This window comes from Microchirus variegatus, assembly GCF_963457635.1.
Source record: "Microchirus variegatus genome assembly, chromosome: 19".
Lineage (NCBI taxonomy): Eukaryota > Metazoa > Chordata > Actinopteri > Pleuronectiformes > Soleidae > Microchirus > Microchirus variegatus.
The window spans coordinates 6,269,314-6,290,307 of NC_139820.1; the positions used below are offsets into that span (position 1 = coordinate 6,269,314).

Sequence of the window (20,994 nt, forward strand, 5' to 3'; positions counted from 1 at the left end):
AAGCGACAGGTGTGATGGGAGGAGTTCATTATTAATGATATACAATGTCATTTAAAAGCTATTTTGAACTGTTTTCCACAGTGTATGACCACTTAGACCACTAGAAAATCATATTTTCTTCTGTAATGAGCCATAAGCACTCACAAATCATGACTTCTGTCGGCCCATTTCAAATAACAAAAAGAAGACTAAGAATAGAAGAAGACACGAGTCCAGCAGTCACCGTCAAAGTCAGTTTATTGACTGAACTCTAGACATGTTGCAGTCCATCAGAGCTGCTGCTGCCCACACACAGTAAAGATGCTGGGCCTGCATTCTCTCTCTGAGCTCTTCAGTTGTCCACCATCACTTACAGCAGGTCTCAGACCGTGTGCTGCAGCACCCCCCTGTGGCAGAACCGGGACTTGGCTTCTTTGGCTGACGAGCCAGCTCGAATGGATCCACAATAGCCACCTGCAGTGGCAAGAGTTCAACCAGGTAGAGATTAGCATTTTTTTCTTACAACCTACATCCTGTTTCCTTTTAAACTGCTGCATAAGAAGATACCTTTCATTTTAGAGACACTAAATGAGGACATGTTTTTTTTTTCTGCATTAAACTGCATTAATATAAAAATTAAAAAAAATTTACTCGTCATGTGCATCTGTTATCAGACACTGGTTTTTCATTTCACAGTAGCTGTGCTTTTAGAGACGAGACTAAAGGCTTTTTATTGCCATTATCGCCAACTCGCTTTGTAGTTTGGGATAAGGTATATCTTGGGGCCTGATTGCACCGTGGGGTGTCGGTCCAAAGTTTAAACCGATCGAGAAATTTATCAACTGCTGAGATTTCAAATGCACATTTGTTTGCGCCGCAAAAGCAGAATAAAAACCAGTCTGAAGCACAGAAAGTCATTGTTGTGCGAGCGAGTAGAGAATTCAGTGTAACCGCTGAAAAAATGAATCGTGGTGTTGTAGATGTGTGTGTGTGTTAAGTGTGTGTGTGTGTGTGTGCACATAATGACCGTGATAGATGATAAGATGGCATTCCCTGAGCTGAGAGGAGAACACATTCCTTCCTGTTCAAGGTTCCCCCAGCATGACTCCACAGTCTGGTTATGACTCTGAGACAGCTGCTTGACCTTGTGCATGTGGATATGTGTGTGGGTGTGTGTGTGTATGCACTGTATGTTAGAGTGGGTATGTGAGTAAGAGCCTGCAGCATGTGTCCTGGTGCACACACACACACACACACACACACAAAAGTGGACGTAGTATCCCGCCTGCAAAACGAAATCCCGTTGTGAAGCCTCGAGATTTGCGACTTGACCGGTGCCATGTCTGTTTTTTTGAAACTGGAAATCCAGATGTCACCTGTGACCAGGCTCCGAGTGGATGAGACCAGCTGTCAATCACACTGGTGTCCACTCATACTTCCTGTTTTATCATCTGTTTTCCCTCTAAATGGGACACCATTTACAAAACTGCGCTGTTAATTTGCCCCATAGACTTTCATTCAAACAGGTCCTATTTATGCTAGTTCTGTCCTATCAAACCCAAAAGACTACGTCCATTTCTTATATAGAGGCTATGGTGTGTGTCTACTGTACGACCCTGGCCTCTCTGGGTGTGTCACAGCCTCAAAACTCAAACTACAATCATACCGACATGAGCTGTTGCTCGAAAACAGCCATGTTGACAATGTTGTAACGCTTTAAAGGAGACATATAATGCAAAATCCGCTTTGTCCCTAAAAAAAACGCGAGAGTGCAGGCGAGGCAATAGTATCCGAAAGAGCAGAAGTCCGCAAAGTGTTCTATTCTTGGCTGCGCAGTGCAGCACAGAGTTCTACACAAACTTCGGAGAGACAGGCACTCAAAACCGAGCGTTCTGAACAGGGCTGTTTTGGCAGGGTGATTCATCCTTGAGGTATTTTGACCAAAGCATGTCACAGAAAAGTCCATTAGGACACCAGGGAACTAGCTTAACTTGCAGAAATAGGGTAAAATATGTCTACTCTAACTGTGCCTCATAAACAAATAGGGCTGGATTGTACTGACCGTAGGTTTGACACCACAGGGCCCAGAGGAGTCTCCAGACGGCTGGAACGCGAAGTCCTCAGCAAACCTGGAGTGGGTAAGAATACTGGCAACATCTCTGTCTACCTCCACGACTTCACCTGCCTGTGAAAACACACACACACACACACGTTTAACTCTGTGGTGCAGAAGCTCGCGGTGTATTGAAGGTACACACACACACACACACAGGATTGGATTTACAGACCTTGAATGTGTATCGACTGTCAAACTTGAAGCTTTTCTCTGCGCCAGTGATGCTCCCGTTATATATGACCTGGCAGCACTTGGTGTCACCTTTGGGGAGCTTAAAGAGGCGATACGTGGCAGAGACGAACTTAAAGTCACCTGTTATGATGTAAAGTGATAACCTGTGTTAAGTAAAGTTCTCATTTCGTGTCTTTAAACCTGAGCTGAGGAATCTCCGCATAGTCATCAATCACTGGTGCAAAATATTATAAGTAGTGGATTAAAAACATAGCCATATAAAGGCATGACGCAATAACAAATAAATACATTAGAAAAGAAAGTTATCAAACCGAGAACGTCCTCCAGTTCTTTATTGTCCACGGTGACGAAATTGGCGGTGACCAGTCGTGGAGCGGTGAAGCCCACTTCCTCAGCCAAACTCAGCAGATCCTTCCACCACAGCGCTCCGCCGAAGCACTCGCCTGCCGACGTGAAGCACGCACTCTTATTATTATTATTATTCTGTCAGGCCTCTGTTATTATAGCATGTTTTGGTAATGAAACACACCCCATAGAACTTTGTGATTTTTAATCTCCTCGGTTAGTCTTCGACTGCTGTAGATGTCGCTGAAGTACAGCTCCCCGCCGTCCTGGTGACCGACAAAGGGATTATTTTTCAAATCAGACAGACTTCATTCACGTTATTTCACAAGGTTTTCTGTGTTTCCCTGCTCCAGCACACCTGATTCAAATAAATGGGTCCTTATCAAGCTTCAGTAGATTATTGACCATTTGAATCAGGTGTGTTTGAGCAGGGAAACATCTAAAACATGCAGGACGGTGGCTCCTCAAGACCAGGAGTGAGAAACCCTGGTCTAAACTTTAAAACGTAGATAAAATAGACAAATAAGTGAAAAAAAACACAGTTAAAATGTGGTCTCTGCTTCACGACGGCCGTTCCAAAGACTGTATGAATGAGAGGATGCCTCACTCTGGGTTGTTGGTTTGATTTCAAGGATTATGAAAAGGGTTGCTACCAGAAGACTTGAGTTTTCTTGGGCAAACACGACAAATAATTATGATTATGACCATCAAATCTGGAAATCGGTGTTGTAATAAAGTGACTCCTGAGCTACATTTAAAGCACAGTACCTTGAGTACGCTGTACGCCTCCTCCAGGACTCGCCTCTTGTCTGGAGACAGGTTCACCACACAGTTGGAACTAAGAGATGAGGCATAAAACATAACAAATCAACATTTTTAAACATAAATTCTCAAGTAATTAAAAAAGAAAATGGCGACGCGGTAAAAAGCCGTCTTACATGATGATATCGAAAGAGTTCTTTTCCAGTCCTGCCTTCGTCAGAGCCTCAATGTAGCCCTGGACAAAACTGACATTGGGCTTCTTGTAGCCAAACTCCTGCATGTGGTAGTCCACATAGTTCCTGGCCACTTGGAGCTATAAGAAAGCACAGTCTCTTGAACAGTCTTTTCTTTTTCTTGTGCTGACGTTTGCTTGCATTTAAAGTCATTTGATCACTCAACATTTATGTATGTTTTTCATCCACTGCCATCGAGCAGCAAATATCCTGTGATGCTGATGTGCGACAGTACCTGGTTCTCAGTCATGTCGATGCCAGTGACGTGGCCCTTCTCGCCCACCAGCTGACTCAGCATGTAGCAATCTCTCCCACTTCCACTGCCCAGGTCCAGGATCCTGGTGCCCTCCAGACACTCTGGCACCACCAGGCCACAGCCATAGTACCTGCACGTACAGACGAGGGGAAACAAATGCATGAAGAAAAACTTCTACTATCCAAAAATAACAATACAACTTTATCAATAAAGTGGCTTTAATTTGCATTAGGATCAATTTCAAAACAAGAGTCCTGGAGTAATGGCAGGAACGGAATGGAATGATGCCCATTCAGTTGTGTTGTCACAGCGTTAACGCTCAACCCAGCACTCAGCATGCCAATGGCACGATCCCTCATGATTTGTGACATCTGTGGCATATTGATAAGTGACAAAAGTCCACATTTTGGTGTGCCTTTTTATTGACCAGACCATAAGAAGTGTTTGTGTACTGGTCACGCATATTGACCACCACTCCGCCATGCTCCATGACTCTCGTGAGTTGAAATACTCAATCTGAGATTGATTATATTTTTGTTGAGCATACAAACAACAAAAATATGCTTTTTAACCCTTTTATTTAAGTGCTTTTTCTATTCCTATTTTCTATCTGTAAGTTCTTGTACATATAAAGTACCTGCTATTATCCATAACAACAAAACTAAGCAGATATTCTCCAAGTTTGGGGTGGAAAGACCACATTAAAAGTGTCTACAAAAGAACAAATGCAGAGAATTTATATTCTTGCGCTATCTTCGATCATTTGGCACAAATTAAGAAATTTTCCTTCCGTTTTTCACCTGTGTGATTATGAGTGTCTTACATACTTATATACTGGAAGAGTACGTGGTATAAGTGTTTGTCCACTACTCTGAAGTGAAAAACTGTTTCATCATTTCAAAAATCTGTTCAAAGATCCCTAATCTAATCTAGTTTACTGGCTCCATATAATAAAGAAAACTAGAAAAAAAGTACTCGATTTACCAAGAAAACAATTGACAGCCTAATCAAATAAGTCAATAATAGTTAGTTGCAGTCCAGTGTAACAGTGTGAACGCATGAGCACAGAGCGTGCAACAGCAACAAGTCCACAAACCTGTCAGAGACTTCAGCATGTACTTTGGTCAGAGCCTGGCGGACGAAGGCAGGAACGGGCTGAGCTGGAGCCACACAGGCGTTGGTCTTCAGGTCCGAGGTCTTCTTCACTCTCTCCCCATAATACTCCTGCCAACATTAGATTTGGTGTTATTTGCAATGCTATAACAACCGTAGGAACAGTATATAATCAGTTCACAGTCAGAAAATAGGAGGAACTGCATTAGTCTGGCTCTCTATTATAACTGGAGTGGAATCCTAATTAATGTTATTGGTAAAACCTGTGTTTGTTCTATTATCTAATTATATATCTGCTGTGGGAAAAAAGAAGTAACTATCACACCAGGTTTATTTAAAACATTAACGTAAAACTTAGTTGACCATTACATACCAACGTTATTATAATTATTGAAAACTAAAATTGAAAAAACATTTTTGTTAAGTAAAAAAACCCAAAAAACTAGAGGTTTAAAAAAACGCTAACTCACTGAAACTGTGTTTGTTCATTATGCAAATAAACTACAATTGTAATGAAAATGTGCTCAGTTTTTGTCTTTCTAAATATAAATATTAATAATCAAATGTTTTCAATTAGTTTTTGTGTACAATGTGGGACATAAAGCTATGAAAGTTAAACATAACATTGGCTATGTAGTTAATTGGGTTGAGTTGGTTCATCATTCATATAAGCTTGTTACATACACGTTGTATGAGTTACACCATTCCTTTTGCAAAGTACTGTACAGGCTATATACATATATTATATAAACAAGCAACAAGAAAAATAATAAATAAATATATAAGAGTGAATATATAATACAAGATCATTTAAACACATTTGCTGAAGTAACAGTTTCCCCCCTGAACAGGTGTGTGTGTGTGTGCGTGTTGCTTAGTCACGTTGTTACCTTCACGTCCACGTGCACAGCGCTGTCAGCGAAGTCTTCGGCTCGCGCACTGGAAGGGAAATAAAATCATAACAGTAACAACAGTTAGCTACTCGGTAACTACCCCGCTAGCTTAGCTCTATTACCACAACACGTCACCGTAAACGTTTATACTTTAAAAGTGGACAGGCGCCATTCGTTCGCCGCGTAACTGTCCATTAAGACTCCTCTTACCTGTGTTCTTCAGCCATTGTCTCGTCTCTCGAATGCAGTTTGTGCAGCTGCTGGTGTCAAAGTCCACCACTTTATAACTGTTCACTTAAACCAACACACACACACACACCAGTGCACTGCTCACTTCCTGCTCAGCAGCTCACCCTGTCGGCCACTGCCGGGAACTGCAGTTGATACAGTTCAATAGCACTCTTTCTTTCTTTTATTTTATATATATATATATATATATATATATATATATTTTTTTTTTTTTATTGTTTATTTAGTTATTTTAAAAAAAGGGACAAGCACACAAAAGATTGAATTTCAGAGAGTATGTTTATTCAACATACATCCACCTTGGTACTTATAATAAATGGCTTATGATCAGAACATTCAAAGAATAATGTGCAAAACCACTTTACACACACGCCGGTGAAGAAAGAAACGAAAGAAACAAAGAAAGAAAAAGTGTCTTTGGCAAAACGCCCCTGATCTTGTTAATAAGTAACTAGCATGTTGTTAGTCAAAATGTACCCTTTACACGTCTGCAGGAAAAGAAGTGACATCTTTTCTCAACATAATAATTTTAATAATAATGACAAAAGAACATCTGTCTAAAACAACAAAGCTACTGATTTCATTAAAACAGAACATTGTAATTAATTTGCAAATATAAAGTGGTCTTTTTTTCACACGGTTCAACTCATTTGAAGGATTCAGCAGATATTTTATTTAAAAAATAGCTCGTCTTTGTACGACGTGTACAACAACTGCATCGGCTAGTTTTCACAAAAAAGCATTTCTTTTTGAGCACGTTGAGGCTTCGGTGAGTAAAATTCAGTCGTCTTGCTGTTGAAACACAATAAGGTCAGGTTACAGTATTATCTTGTGCCAGACGTGTCCGAGAGACACACATTCTCTTATTTGTTTTTAAAGGTATTTATCGTCGTGTGACGGCGATAAGAACTGTTGTGCTTTGCAGACACTGCAATGAGGAAAACATGGGAAAAATAGAAACAGAATCAGGAGTTCCAGTTCATTTCAGAGAAAATGCATCCCTGACAACTTCCCATTCACGATGCTGTAGTAATTTAGTAAGAATTTGTTTAAAAATTACCCCGTGGGGCTTAATTTTAAGTGTCTAAGATCAAAAAAGACTGCAGTATCTATCACCCATGGTTAAACTGCAGTTAACTGATTTTTTTTTCATGTAATCAGTGAATATAGATTATGAAGGCTGATATGAAAACAAAGACGGTCGCTGGTGATCTATCGAAGTAACTGTCAAAAAAAGTTTTTGAGGTCTGAAGTTGTCCATCCCAGTTTATTAACACTATGACATTCTTATCTTGGTTTTTAGTACCTGATCTTTGACAATGCCGCAATTTCACTGAGGCTCATCATCATCTTTCAACATTCGACACTTTTTGGAGTAGGCACATTACTACACACATGAATCAAATCTAAAGGTGTTATATGTAAGTTTCCTTGCTGCAAGAGGGAGGTGGTGATTATCAAGAAGTTATTCTATGGCCTCTGACCAGCTACTTCCTCTGGGGGAAAAACTGGATGTGACGGTGACTCACTATCAGAAGGCGATGACGGCGTGAGCTGCGATAGAAAAACGGAAGCAAATCAAGAGTTAAAACTTGGTTTTTGCTTTTTTGGAGAACGCTTTCAGAGAGTAAAATAAAGTCTAAAGATGTATCTGCAACCATGCCTCCAGGAAAGCGAAGAGTTAAGCTGTCGCAAATTTATTTTGGGAGGGTGTCAAACTTAAAAACAGTTTCCCATTACACCAGCTCGTGTAATTACCATGAGGTCCAGTAGAGGGCGCAGTGAGCTCAGCTTGGCCTCAAACGTTCTTAGAATCTCGAGCTGAAACAATGAATCGATTATTAATCGAATACTGAATTAATCGTCAACTATTTTGATCATCGATTAATCGCTTTGTTTTAGCTTCTTAAATGTGCATATTTTCTTCGTTTCTTTGCTCCTCGTAACAAAGAAATCATTAAAAAGTGAATCATTTTCGTTTGTGGACAAAAACGAGACATTGGAGAACATCGTCATCAACACTGATCAATGTTTTTTGACATTTTATGGACCAGACGGTTCATCGGGAAAATGATCGGCAGATTAACCGATTACGAATAATAACGGTTGGTTGCAGCTCTATTAGAATCCATCAGAAAATCAAGACAGTGATGTCATGAGTTAACTTCTCAAGCTCCTGAGCATCAAAAGTGACGTGTGGAAGTATTTCAGGTTCATCGCGTGTTAGCTTCGTATTTTTTTTTTTTAGCTTTTAGTGAAGTGTAATAATAAATAAAACGGCACAGGAGGCGGGAAATCATTATTTGAGTATCTTCAAAAGGAGTAACAGTCACGTAATACTCGTTCAAACTTGATTTTCGGGAAAAAGTGACAGGTCGAGTACATGCTAATGTTGGCTATGTAGTGTTAGCGAAACCTTCAAATGGGTCCTTTAAAGATTAGATTAATGAAAAACATATGTTTTGATTTTAACTATGAGGCTTCATTTATAAGGATAAGTGTGCAAAATAGGAACTGCTCACACCGATAAAGACCATGAACAACAAGGCAGAGCGGTTTTTAAGTCACTATAAAAGCACTCGAGAAGCATGAATGTAACAGGACACGCAGTCTTGTTCAGCATCAGCTCTCATCGAGAACACACACACGGCGGTGATTCCACTCGTGTTATCTCTTATTACGCAAAAGAACGGCTTTGCAGATGTGTGAACAAACACCCAGATAGGGAGAGCTGCGTTCATCCTTGGCAGAACAACGTCCTGTTCTGACATCACAGCTTCAGCTATCGAGTCTCTGACTGTCTGTGAGTGTGTGTGTGTGTGTGTGTGAGAGGAAGGACGTGTGTGACAACTGTGTGTGTGTGGGTGTGTTTGTACAGTATGAGAAGTTGCCACAGATTCCTAGGCTTTTACTGCCCAAGTATAACCCAACATACACAGGTTAAGGCCACTGTTCCAGTGTGGGGGGAGGAGCCAGCTTTTCCCAACCTTTGGATCTCAATCACTGTGGTCGACTCCACTTCCTGCTCCCACATCCGTGTTATCTAAGACGCACAAACGTTCATAAAAATACTCGTTTAGAAAGCATTTCGGCATAAAACACACGTCTTCCGCATCCTGTCCTAAGTGCTCTCTCCTTCCATCGGCGACAAAGGTTTTTTTGTCAGATGTGCGTCGTCAGCCCTGCGGCTCAGTGCTGGTGCTGTGGTGCGGCGCCTCCTGCTCGTTGATGGTGTGAAGGAGGAGGCACACGGGAGGGTGGAGCGAGCCGCCGCCGCCGACCTGGCGAGCTGGCTGAGGCGACCCGGACGGCACACGCGCGGCCCGCCTCTCCGGCCCGCCGAGCGCCGGCTCCTCCTCCACGCTGAAGGAGGCTCGATGACCGCAGCTGTCGCAGAAGTCGCCCGCCTCCTCCTCCTCTTCGTAATCTCCCTCGCGTCCCAGCAGGGTCTCTAGCTCCCTCAGCTCTTTGCCTTCCTGTCCCGTCCCCACCACTCCGCTGCAAGTGCTGCTTCCGCGCGGGCCGCATACGCACACCTCAATCCCAGAGTCCCCCGTGATTCGCCTCCTCCTTCCGCTGGGGAGTCGATCTTTGTCCTCAGTGCAACCCTCTGGCAGCTCCTTCAACAGGGGGTCCTTGCAGGATTCTTCCTCGCTATCGCTTCTTTTCTCCTGGCTGGAGAGTCCGTCCCTGTTGACCCCATCTGACAGTATCACGCCTGCATCCTGTGCCATCTGCACAGGCTTCGGCCTCAAGTCTAAAGTGAGCGGCTGTGGCTCGTCTGTGCTGGGTCTGCAGCAGAGGTTTTCAGAGACCGGGGCCACTGGAGTGGGCTGGATGGTTGGACAGTGTCTCTCCTGCTGCTCGGCGGCCAGTGGACTAGAAACCACTGTGGTGGGGCCTGTGTGTAAGGCACTGTAGGGAGGGGGAGGAGTCGGAGGTCGGTTGACCACCTCTTCATAGTCGGGCAGGAGGTAGTTTGGCAGAAACCCTGAAGAGGAGAAGATAAAACAGACAAAACAGCATTGAAAAAACAGAGAAAAATGTACACATGTACAAAAAAAAAATCATTATTTCTAATCTTGTCAACGTCTTGACTATATTTTCTATTTATTTTGCAACTTTTTTGATGAAAAAAAGTGTGATTTTTAATGCAAAACAAACAAAAATACAGACCAACTCTGGTTAAATAATACTATAATTTTCCCAATAAGAGCAGTGTGGCTGCTCTAATCTGTTAATGTTTGTGCTTCAATGGAAGACACAGACATCCAGAGCATCCAGTACCTTGGTCCCATTGAGATTAACACAACTATCTAATCGTACAACTCTCAGCGCGACCTCAGTGAACTTTCAATACCACTATTTGAGCATTCCCAAAGCAATAGGAGGGGGGGAGGGGGGGTAAAATGTGACAAAACAAGCCCATTTCTAGGTCAGTTCTGAGCCGAAGGCTGTTTCAGCCCTGAGCGAGATTGGTGTTGCAACACTGGCAAAGCACCAAGAGGGAGAAACGCTGGCCGCTTCCTGAAAACTGGGGCATGCAAACAGGAGAGGTCCTAATGCTGTGTGAAACCAGGGATGGATCTCAGTGCAAACACAAGCTAAGAGCCACTGCTTGGCTTACGGCTCGGGTTATAGTCCTCGGTTTGACGCGACTGGAGAAATATTGGTGAGAAATGACACGAGGAAGAATACAGATGTTTACATTCACTTTATATGATCATTATTTTAGCAAAATAGCTAAATGTAATAGACATTGTCAAAGATGTCGCTTTAATTAGGTTACTTAGAGTGGAACTGGCAGATTTATTAAGAGCAGCATTTAAAGTAAGTACAACACAAGTATTCATTTGGAGTTTTCAGTCTCTGGCCATCTGGCAAGTAAGTAAGTAAGTGCACAAGTGAAATATTCACTCTCCTTGATCATGTTTTTACAGATTTCAAACCCTTTTTTCCCACTTAGTAGTAATGACCTTCTTTGTCTGCTAAGGACACCGAGCAGATGCTACAGAGCGGGTTTATCAGGACTTTATGGGCGACATAATTGGATGAGAGTGGTGAGCCTGAACCAGAACATTACAGTAACAGGCTAAAAAAGAAAAAAAGAAAAGGGTTCTTATCTCTTAGCACAAATGAGTTAAGAGATAAAATGATCTTCATACTGAGAGGAACGAGAGTTCTTTCTGGGGTTCTCACTATGATCAACACCTTCTTGCATTATATATTTTCCTTTGATTCATTGTTCGTTATAAGAATTTACAGGTACATTTACTTATATATATACATACACATATGTGTATGTATATATATACATATATATACATACATATATGTAAGGATGAGTATATGTATGTGTACATATGCATATATATATATATATACATATATACATACACGAATACATATATATATACATACATATATGCATGTATGAGTATATATGTATATATGTATATATACACACATACCTATATATTCATATATGTGTATATATATTAATGCACTTTTTTACTTAATAAGACCAAATTCAAACCTTAAAAACATCAAATCCTCAAATCGCAGACAGTTATTCCTATGTTGTCCAGCAGAGGGTGCTGCAAACACAGCTTGGCCAGCGTCCGTACCCTCTTTGCTCATCAGAAGAAGACAACGGCGGGAAAAGTTTGCAGTCGCATGAGACTTCCGCAGTCACGAGAGACTACCGTGGTCAAGTCTCATAAGATCAATGTTTGGATTTTGATCAATCAATATTGTATCTTAAGATTTTTAACCTAAGCTCTAATGGAGGGTTTCTCACTTCTGGTCCTGGGGAGCCACTGTCCTGCATGTTCTAGCTGTTTCCCTGCTCAAACACACCTGATTCAAACGGTCAGCTCGTCAGTGAGCTCTGCTGAAGCTTGATTACGACATGTTTATTTGAATCAGGTGTGCTGGAGCAGCCTAAAACCTGCAGGACAGTCACCCTCCCTGCTCTAATCAAAGCTTTCATCATCATGTGGCCAGTGAAGCAAGGTCTTACTGAAGTAGAAGGGCACAGAGGGGAAGTTGTGCGCCTCGCGGTACGCTATGAGGTTGATCTCGTGCTGCCGCTGTTGCTGCTGCAGCCGGTGTTTGGTGCGGCGGTGGTGGCACACGCAGCAGCAGCTCAAAATGAAGATGATCGCCCACACCAGCCAAAACCCTACGACACAAGAACACAACACACGACACGAGACGTTATGACACATTTACAGTGGGACGCGACAACAGCAACGAGCGCGCGCCGTGCTCGATAATATCCATACTGTTTGACAAGCGTGTGGTGATGTAACGCAAAGACCCCGCTGCTAGTGCAAACATAACAGTGACGATCAAATAACGACAACATCTGGTTCCAACAGTGAAACATTCACACACATGTACTGCATTCTGTACGTTATATATATATAAAGCTTGATTGACTGATTGTTCGAAGCGTTTCAGAGAGTTTAATGTCCTGTCAGAAATTAAAATGCTATAATAATGTGAATGTAAATAATGAGTGCAGTCTAAATGGCAGCAGGGAACCCAAACTGAGCAAGGCTTCATAAAAAAACGACTTAGTTTGTGTTTACTGTGCATCTAAAATACAAACACCACGACATCAACAGGGAAAAATGTGGGGAATTTCACTTCAAGGACTAAGAAACGAGGCAGCCTGCGTCTCTGAGAAATAAGAATGTTAACTCCACACTCTATGGCACTGATACACAGGTCGTCAATAAAGAAAAACTCTCGTCAATTTATATATCCGACCAGACACGTAGTAAGCAAGGAGCTGCAGTGAAAAGCAGTCCAACCAGTCCAACTCTTCTGCTTCTTCTGTCAATTTTTCGGTCGGTGAAATAAAGGTTTCCAAGACAACAAGGTTGATAAGCACCGCAGAAGGATCTGTAGCAACGTTTCGAAAGGCCTTTGCACCACAGACTGCTTGGTTTACCTCATGTTACCTTTGAACGCAAGCGCACTGCATTCATTTGAAAAGAAAAAAAAAAACGAATTGTTCATGCTAATTGATCCAAACGCTCTCTAAACTAAAAAAAAAGTTAGTATAGTGCTGTGCACTAGGTTAACGCGAGTTAGCGCATGACACGTTTCCATGTGACTGACTGGAAAAAGACGCGCATGACGTCATGTTTACGTGCCACGTTTACGTCCAGGCACCGTTTACTAGTTAGCTCCGTTAGCTGCATTAGCTCCTTTTAGCGCCGTTAGCGCGCCTACAGTCGAACTGGTGCGGTCTGTTTATTAAACGAAAAGAGCAGCGCTACAAATAAACAGCGTACCTGTGTTCTGCGTATGTGTGCTTCTGTTTTTAAAGTTTAGCGTTACTTCAGAGACTCATTTTAACAACCGGGAGTCGCGTAAACATGACGTTGCGCGGGTCTTTTTCCGGTCAGTCGTCATGGAAACGCGTTGTTGACGCACTAAAAAAAAAAGAAAAAAAGATAGAGCTGGATGAAAAAAACTGGAGACTTACACCAGAGCTCGTAGTAGTAGCTGCAGCACTGAGACTCCCCGCAGCAGTGACCTGACTCACAGATGTAGCTCTGGTTGTTGACGCCATCACAGTGCAGCAGGCTCTGCAAGACAAAGCAGAAGACACACAATTAAAGTTAAAGGAGTATTATGAACAACTCTTTATCATTTAGAATTATGCATATAAACAGTTATAACCCTATTTACAGAATTTGACCTTTCCACCTCTTAAGCTATTTGTCGTCTTGCACAAGGACGCTGAGCACAATGAGCTAAACCACAAAACCTGTTATTACTGGATGACCGACTTCATGTCCTCAGCCAGGTATGACAAAATACGTCAATATTTATTTCACCGCGGGGGGGAATTCCTTCACCACGACGGCTCTTCTTAAATTAATAATATTACCGTTACCTTACAAAGTCCAAGTTTCCCCTAATGACCAGTGACTGGACGTTAAGGGGCTGGCTTACATTTAAGCAGAAACATTCAGTGAGGCCACAGTGATCTTAGACCAATGAAATGTTCTCACATAATAATAAATATGAACAATTGTCTTTCTGTACTGTTGATTACCACATGCCAGTTTCTAGACGCCGCACTGTTTCTAATAGCAACAAACCTAACGTGGCTGGAGCCGAGTACACCTTTGCCCGCCCGCTCTTCCATAAGAATGTAGCCAAGTAAGTTTTCAGCCACGATATTATCCTCTTGTGACGTGTAGAGATTAATCATCCGATACCAAACGGTGTTTGATTAAAAAGCCTGAAAATGTGTTGGCATAACAAGCAGGGAAACTGCTGATGAAGCAATTTTTTTTAGCTGCCTCCAAAAGCGTTAGCTTGTAGCCAAATGTGCACGTCTGCCAGTGATCGTTGTCGTACACGGATTCTGATAGACTTACAATGAATGGAAGGCGTTGATATTGAAACACCAGCTATTAGAGCAAGTGTCAGCAAATAAATGCAAGGAGCATCTGTCCATGTATCTGTTTAACTGTACAACAGGTTACTCGACAGGCTTCAAACTTGGAAGGCGACTCAATAATGGCACCGATGTGTGCAGTGCCGACTTTGGTGGTGTTTGGAGAAAAAATACACAGGATATTGGGAATAAAAAGGCCGGTTAGTGCACTATTATAAATGAAGACATGTTGGCCTGTCAGCAGAAAAAGCACAGTTGTTACTAATCATGTTAATGATACCGATCTATTAATCACTCCAGTAATCCCAGCACCTAAACTGAATTAAGCCATTGTTCATTTCACAAACTAATACCTCCCACTGTGACATGCCATGTGCCTGCAGTGTAAGAAGTCGACGTATTGCTGCCTTAGTTCTCTGAAACATGGTCTGTGTCTGTTTTTTTTTTTTAGGTGCAGCATTTCAAAACAGGTTCAAGTAGTATGGTACAAACAAGGAATGGAAACATTGTGTTCTCATATAATGTCAACATGCATACTTGACATTAACTCGTTCTTTTTGAAGAAAGTTGCAGATGTTTACTGCTACTCCAAAAGGCGATTAAAAAGCATGCTTATTTATTATACTAATTGCAAAAACAGTATAGTCCTGGTCTTAAGCTTTGAAGACCTTACAGATAGAGTAGTAACCATTTATACTTAGCTGTGAGTTTGGAGTAAACAAGTGCTAGCCACTTGTAAGCTGCTAGAATTGCATCAGTGTTTAAGACCCATATCAAGTGCAAATTGTTGAATCCCAGCCAGCACAAACCACTCAGTATGTTCCTAAGATGTAGACTTAAAAGTTTAGCAGAGGACTGATCTGAACTCTTTTTTTTTTTATATTCAGCACAACAGTATATTTTTATTCAAATTCAATAAGGCATTGTCTCTTATCCAATAGTCCTTTATCAAAAGACCAAAGCGGTTATCACTCTGAAGAATATTACTTACAGTTCAGCATACCAGAGCCAAACTGTGAAAGTACACAGGCTGAACAACAACAACAACAACAACATCAGACAGATCATACAAAAGACAAGGAAGCACTTTAACCAATTTTTTTTTTTAGATAATTGTATGCATACTTCTCTATAGTTTACCAGTGCAGGAAAAAACAGCATGACGATCCAGGTCCACTCAATCTCGTCGATTATTATCCCATGCAAGAAAATGGTCAAACTGCTCATAAACATCACCTTTCTCTATCACTGATTTTCCCTTTCTAAGTCTCTGTTCTGTTTTTTTTTCATTCGTCTACCCTATACCCACCCACAAACACACATATACACACCCCCTCACCCCCACACCCATACAGGCCCAAGGATTGCTCTACGGAAATTTCCAATCAGCAGTAGAGAGCGAGCTCTTACACCAGGCCTTGGCTTAATGACAATAATGCATACAGAGCAGTGAGAAGTAAGTGGGAGGTGAGATAAGGTGAGAAGCATCAAAGCAAGTAACAAAGACACGAGTCGTCACACGGCGTTAGCACAAACCAAACTGCTGACTTTTAAAAAGTGGCAAAAACTTCACACAGTCCTAACGGATTAATCATTCATCAACAGCTGTTTCAGCTTCATCGACACAACGAGTCCAACACAGAGGGATTTAATTTTCCATGTAGTAAACATATGATGCTCTGTTCCTTCCACTTTATGTCTGGTAACTGAAACTGTTTTCACTGGCTCACTGGCTTCTGCACCATATGCTCTCCACTGGGTCGGCAGGGCCCACTTTTGCAATTCGATACGGATAGCCGTCAAGTTTGTTTGGGTCCGCTGCAGTCGGTGCAGCATGAAGATAACCCAGTGTAAAAGAAGGTTAACGTTTCACATGCACTTGCAAAAAAGAAAATGTACTTCAACACACATTGTGACCTCCCCGATCCTCCGCACAATCCACACAACTTGTACCACCGGTTACGTGAAGAGCCAGTCAATCAAGGGACAAAAATTGGGGTCATTTGAGACGACTTCTAAGTGTTTACTTCTCCGGACAGACTGGCTGCAAGAAAAAAAAAGGCTGCACACTGCTGTTGCATGCACACTTCAACAAAACAGACCATCAGACTCAACCAGATTAAAAGCAGGTTGGGTTACTGTCGCAGAAATGATTGCTCCATGAGAAAAATAACCAGCCTCAATAATGAGTAGCTGTTGACATGCGCAGACAATGGGGACCGTTAAATAATCCCCTGGTGACAATACCAACACCACTGGCTACGGTTCTTAGTCTTGACCAGGCACGGTTAGCCGATGTCCTCGCTGACCCTTTCTTTATTAGCCTGTCCCTCCGCAATGAAAGGTGCTCTTTCAGAGCCACCCAGGTTCAACGCTGGTGTATTCAAAGCCATCACTAATACTATACATTCCAACATTTCAACAGCTGAGAAAGACAGTTTAATGAGTGTGTGAGCTGATTCATTTTATCTCCATGTTAGGAAAAACCAATGAAAAGTTTGATTGCAAGCAGCTCCAGTTTCATTTTATGATACAAGATTAAAAGAAACGCTAGCTGCAAACATCAAATAACTCCAAGATTTGAACAACTACTCAATGTTTCTATCATGGTACGGTACGGTTTGGGATGGTAAAGCCCTGGGTCAGGCTTTTATTTCGACTGAGAGCAGTACCTTTACTTACGACGTCATCCAATACAACACAACAGACAACAAAGGAGAACATCCAGCAGCTCTTTTTTTCCCTGGTCAGTTTGTAACCCCAAGAGAAGGGTAACAAAGAATGTACGGATGGGGCCAATTATTTTGGTACAATTCCTTATACGAGGTGGAAATCACTAGGTACCTCACAATACAATACGGGATACATAGTCCACGATACCAATAATATCACGATACAACAATTCTGTGACAATCATATTGCGATATGTCACAATATCTAACTGAAGAGGATTTCTCTATTTATTCACAACATAGAGAACACATTATATAAAATCTATATACAGTACTGAACGTGGAGTAGTACTAACTTCTCCGCCATTACCCGGCTGTAAACGTGGGAAACATCAAGTAACGACGACAGCGAAACTCACGGGGAATGTTTACTTTAGAGCGCCTTAATTTGTGAATTAGAATATTGTCATTTGCCCTGGTGTATCGATTATTGTGTTGCACAAGGAAGGATGACGATATAGCACCAAATCAAAATTTTGACCCACCCCTAATTCCTAAAGGAAAAGCAAAAAAACATGTACCATACTATACCAAATCAGATCAATCCACACGGTGGAAACACAGCATTTGTCCGGAAACCAGACACGACAGGTCATTTACATCATACCATGTCTAGCGAAGGCACTGGAGCATGTAAAAAAAACAACAACAGAAATTTGTCTGGCTGCTGTGCAACACTTTTAAACTTTAAATAATAAAAAAAAGAATGTCTGTAGCACACAGCCATCAACCAGCTTAACAGGTCCATGCATCTCTCTAGGTGTTTAGTCGCTTTGCAGTTCTGTTGCAGTGAGCGGCGCAACATTCCCACGCTGTATTTAAGAGGTGGAGTCGAGGCAAAAGCATAACATAACAATATGACGCAAGTAAAGCCAGGTCGTTGAAACTAATAGGATTGAGCCGGTTTGACTGAAAACACAAAAAAACTGCACAAGAACATGAATTTAAATTGACAATGATGTTGTTCGCAAACAAATTCACCATATAACCTTAAACGCTGGTGACACCCAAAAACATTTAAAACTTGTTTCAGATGTTTGACTCCTTAGCCCCTGAATGCATCACAGTTGACAAAGTTCATATCAACTGGAGAGAGGTAAATAGCAAAGATTAGAGACAATTATCCTGCAATTATCCTGCAAAAAAAACACAACGTTATCTCCACAGATATAATTATACAACGTCGTAGCCTTCGTTCACCACAAGGAACATCTTGTTTTGTTTCTCAGTGTTGTACGGACCTTTCCAGAGATACGTTTTTTTGCTTACAGGGCCAAGCGGTGTACTGTAACTTTAATCTCCCAATAACCAGGAACCATCAGCCTTATATGTGCCTCAAAATAGCAAGCCTGTGCTCCAAGAAATACATTTACAACGTCAATTCTACTCAAAATAATGATAACCGCCTGTAGATGTAAGTGTTGGTTCATCTGGCAGTGATTTATGAACACATTCGAGCACTGATAACACATAGAACATGATATGGCACATGATAACTATAGTTACTGGGTTTTTATTGCCTCAAAACATCTTGAATCTTTCTGATGCATCCTTGAGCCTGTGAAGGAATGCAGAATGATGTAATTGCACCTCTTTATTAGGGGTGGAAATCCCCAGGAACCTCACAATATGATACGATACGCTGCGCATGGTCCACGATACCAATAATATCATTATACGACGATCAATATAGTGCAAGACAATCATATAGCGATGCATGCATGGGAAATGTAATGTTGGGCAACAACTGTTGATACTCTGAACTCAACAAAACAAATACACCGTGCTCTTCAGAAGCTACACCCTGAAATGTAATGTATGTCATCCTTCCTCCACACGAGCTGTTGTTAATTTTATATCTCAGTGGGTTTTCACATAAAAAAGCAAAGAAGTTAGAACATACTTGTGAGTCATTACAATAAAGAGGATTAACATACCGTTACCATATACAGCTTGACCATTCTCATGGATGAGGCATATTGGATTACAATCCTTTGTTATGCTGTGCTTCCCCATAAAGACAGGCATCTTTTCCTTATCATACTAGTGATTACTTGCTTATTTTATAAAGATCACTAGTAGCACATGAAACGTGTATGTTGACAAGTTAGACAGCACTTTCCTGTCACACATATACAAGTAACCACACAGTTGTACTATTTTATCGCAATGTTCTATATCACATATCGTCACATCGCAACAGTCAACACAGCAGAACTCATCTTATGCACCTTGACACCGGTTGAATGTGTAAGAACCGGAGCTGCTGTGGATAATTACGCGTGTACCAGCATTCATACCTTTTTTACTGTTTATCCAACTCACTCGTGTCTAAAATGTCAACCTTCAACCATAAACAGAACAGGGAAAGGCAGACGGGCCCCGACTGACGGACTGTCCCTTTACTTAGCTGAGCTAGGCACATTAGCTCCAGCAGCTAACGGCTTGAGAAACGTACTAACAGCTGTCGTGACAGCACAGTACGAGCTAATGCTAACTAATGTTTGACGACAGCAGGTATAACGCGAGCAGAAACAGGAAGATAGTAGCTTTGTACGCTCGTAAAACAACAACAACAACAACAACGGGACACTTTGCTAACTTAGGCTAGCAACACGCTAGCTAACAGCCCCTCAGGGGATGCGTTGTTTTCAACGACTTACCCGGTCTTCGGCTGACTCGGTGGGGGTGACAGAGCCGACAGCGTGCAAAAACAATCCCATGTTAAGAGCTCGGCGTACACCCCTCATTCCTCCGAGTGGTGGCTACAGCTACGGTAGAAAGAAAAACATGTAAACACTGTTGTTAACGAACGGGGTCCGACTCTCCTCGGCTAGTTCTCGTCCTCGGTGTCGTTGAGAGGCCGCTCCACGCACCGCCTCCTCTGCGAATTGGACATTTCAACAAGGCACGGTGCTGGTTGATACAGCCTGTTACACAAGTCGCTCCTCCGGCGCAGCCACTGCGAGCCTCGGTCTGACTGCAGGGTGTGGCGTGGTCACCTCGACCCGTTCCATGTGCGCAACGTGACGGGCGTACGGTTGCGTGGATGGCCAGTGGTTTTGCGGACTGGTCTGTGATTGGATAACGGGGTCCCGATCGGTGAGGAGGCGGACCAATCACTAATCGGTGCGTCTCCAGCGTACGTCCTGGTTATCCTCCTGATTTCCTCATGGTCCATGTTCAAAAAAATGTTTGGCAGCCATGAACATAAATAATGTTTTTTTTGGTGGTGTTTGTGTAGTATTCCCATCTCCTTTGCTCAGTGTCTTCGCATCAGCACACATATTTCATCCATTAATGATAATATTTGACCTATTTTCAAACATTTTCAACATAGTGGGCAGAAAATACAAAATGAGGCAGATGGTACATCCTCAAACCCTGAAAGTGTCTGCTTTAAGTTAGTCCTAAGTGAGTTGCTGTGCACTTCTTAAAGCAACACAATACACAGGAAGATCTGCTTTACTTTTCAGCATAATTCTGAGTTTTATTAGCATTATTCATTTGCCATAAAATACATTCAAACATTCACCCTACTTGCAAAGCTTAATATTATATTGCTCTCGTGGCATCAGCCCCGAAAATTAACATCTGCTGCCAGCTCAGTGCACTCGATGGTCACTTTATTAGGTACGCAAGACACCTAAAAAAGTGGCAGGAGTTGCACCAGATGTGGTCTTCTGCTACTTTAAGGTT

At 42.0% G+C, this 20,994-nt stretch overlaps 3 protein-coding genes across 4 annotated transcripts in view; all 3 read right to left on the reverse strand.

The window, feature by feature from the left end:
- Positions 1–264: 264 nt before the first annotated feature.
- On the reverse strand, positions 265–6,225 carry as3mt (arsenite methyltransferase). Its single transcript, XM_083905625.1, has 11 exons — positions 6,100–6,225; positions 5,887–5,935; positions 4,980–5,107; positions 3,863–4,013; positions 3,571–3,707; positions 3,401–3,470; positions 2,817–2,898; positions 2,599–2,730; positions 2,268–2,407; positions 2,042–2,164; positions 265–453 (listed from the first exon to the last, which is right to left on the reverse strand). The coding sequence occupies exons 1-11, from the start codon at positions 6,114–6,116 to the stop codon at positions 346–348; spliced, it is 1,137 nt and encodes a 378-aa protein (XP_083761751.1). The 5' UTR covers positions 6,117–6,225; the 3' UTR covers positions 265–345.
- A 215-nt stretch (positions 6,226–6,440) lies between these two features.
- Positions 6,441–20,220, reverse strand: wbp1lb (WW domain binding protein 1-like b). Of its 2 annotated transcripts, none has more exons than XM_083905732.1 (4): positions 19,959–20,220; positions 13,640–13,742; positions 12,161–12,322; positions 6,441–10,129 (listed from the first exon to the last, which is right to left on the reverse strand). In XM_083905732.1, the coding sequence occupies exons 1-4, from the start codon at positions 20,043–20,045 to the stop codon at positions 9,315–9,317; spliced, it is 1,167 nt and encodes a 388-aa protein (XP_083761858.1). In that variant the 5' UTR covers positions 20,046–20,220; the 3' UTR covers positions 6,441–9,314. The 2 variants fall into 2 exon arrangements, with proteins under 2 accessions (XP_083761858.1, XP_083761857.1); XM_083905731.1 differs by lacking the exon at positions 19,959–20,220 and adding an exon at positions 15,689–15,812.
- Positions 20,129–20,994, reverse strand: part of poll (polymerase (DNA directed), lambda) — a gene marked incomplete at its 3' end in the record, with an annotated part of 5,175 nt that continues 4,309 nt past the window's right edge. The window contains exon 8 of the mRNA XM_083905653.1: positions 20,129–20,179. Within this exon, the coding sequence (XP_083761779.1) occupies positions 20,129–20,179 (51 nt within the window). The remainder of the gene's footprint in view (positions 20,180–20,994) is intronic.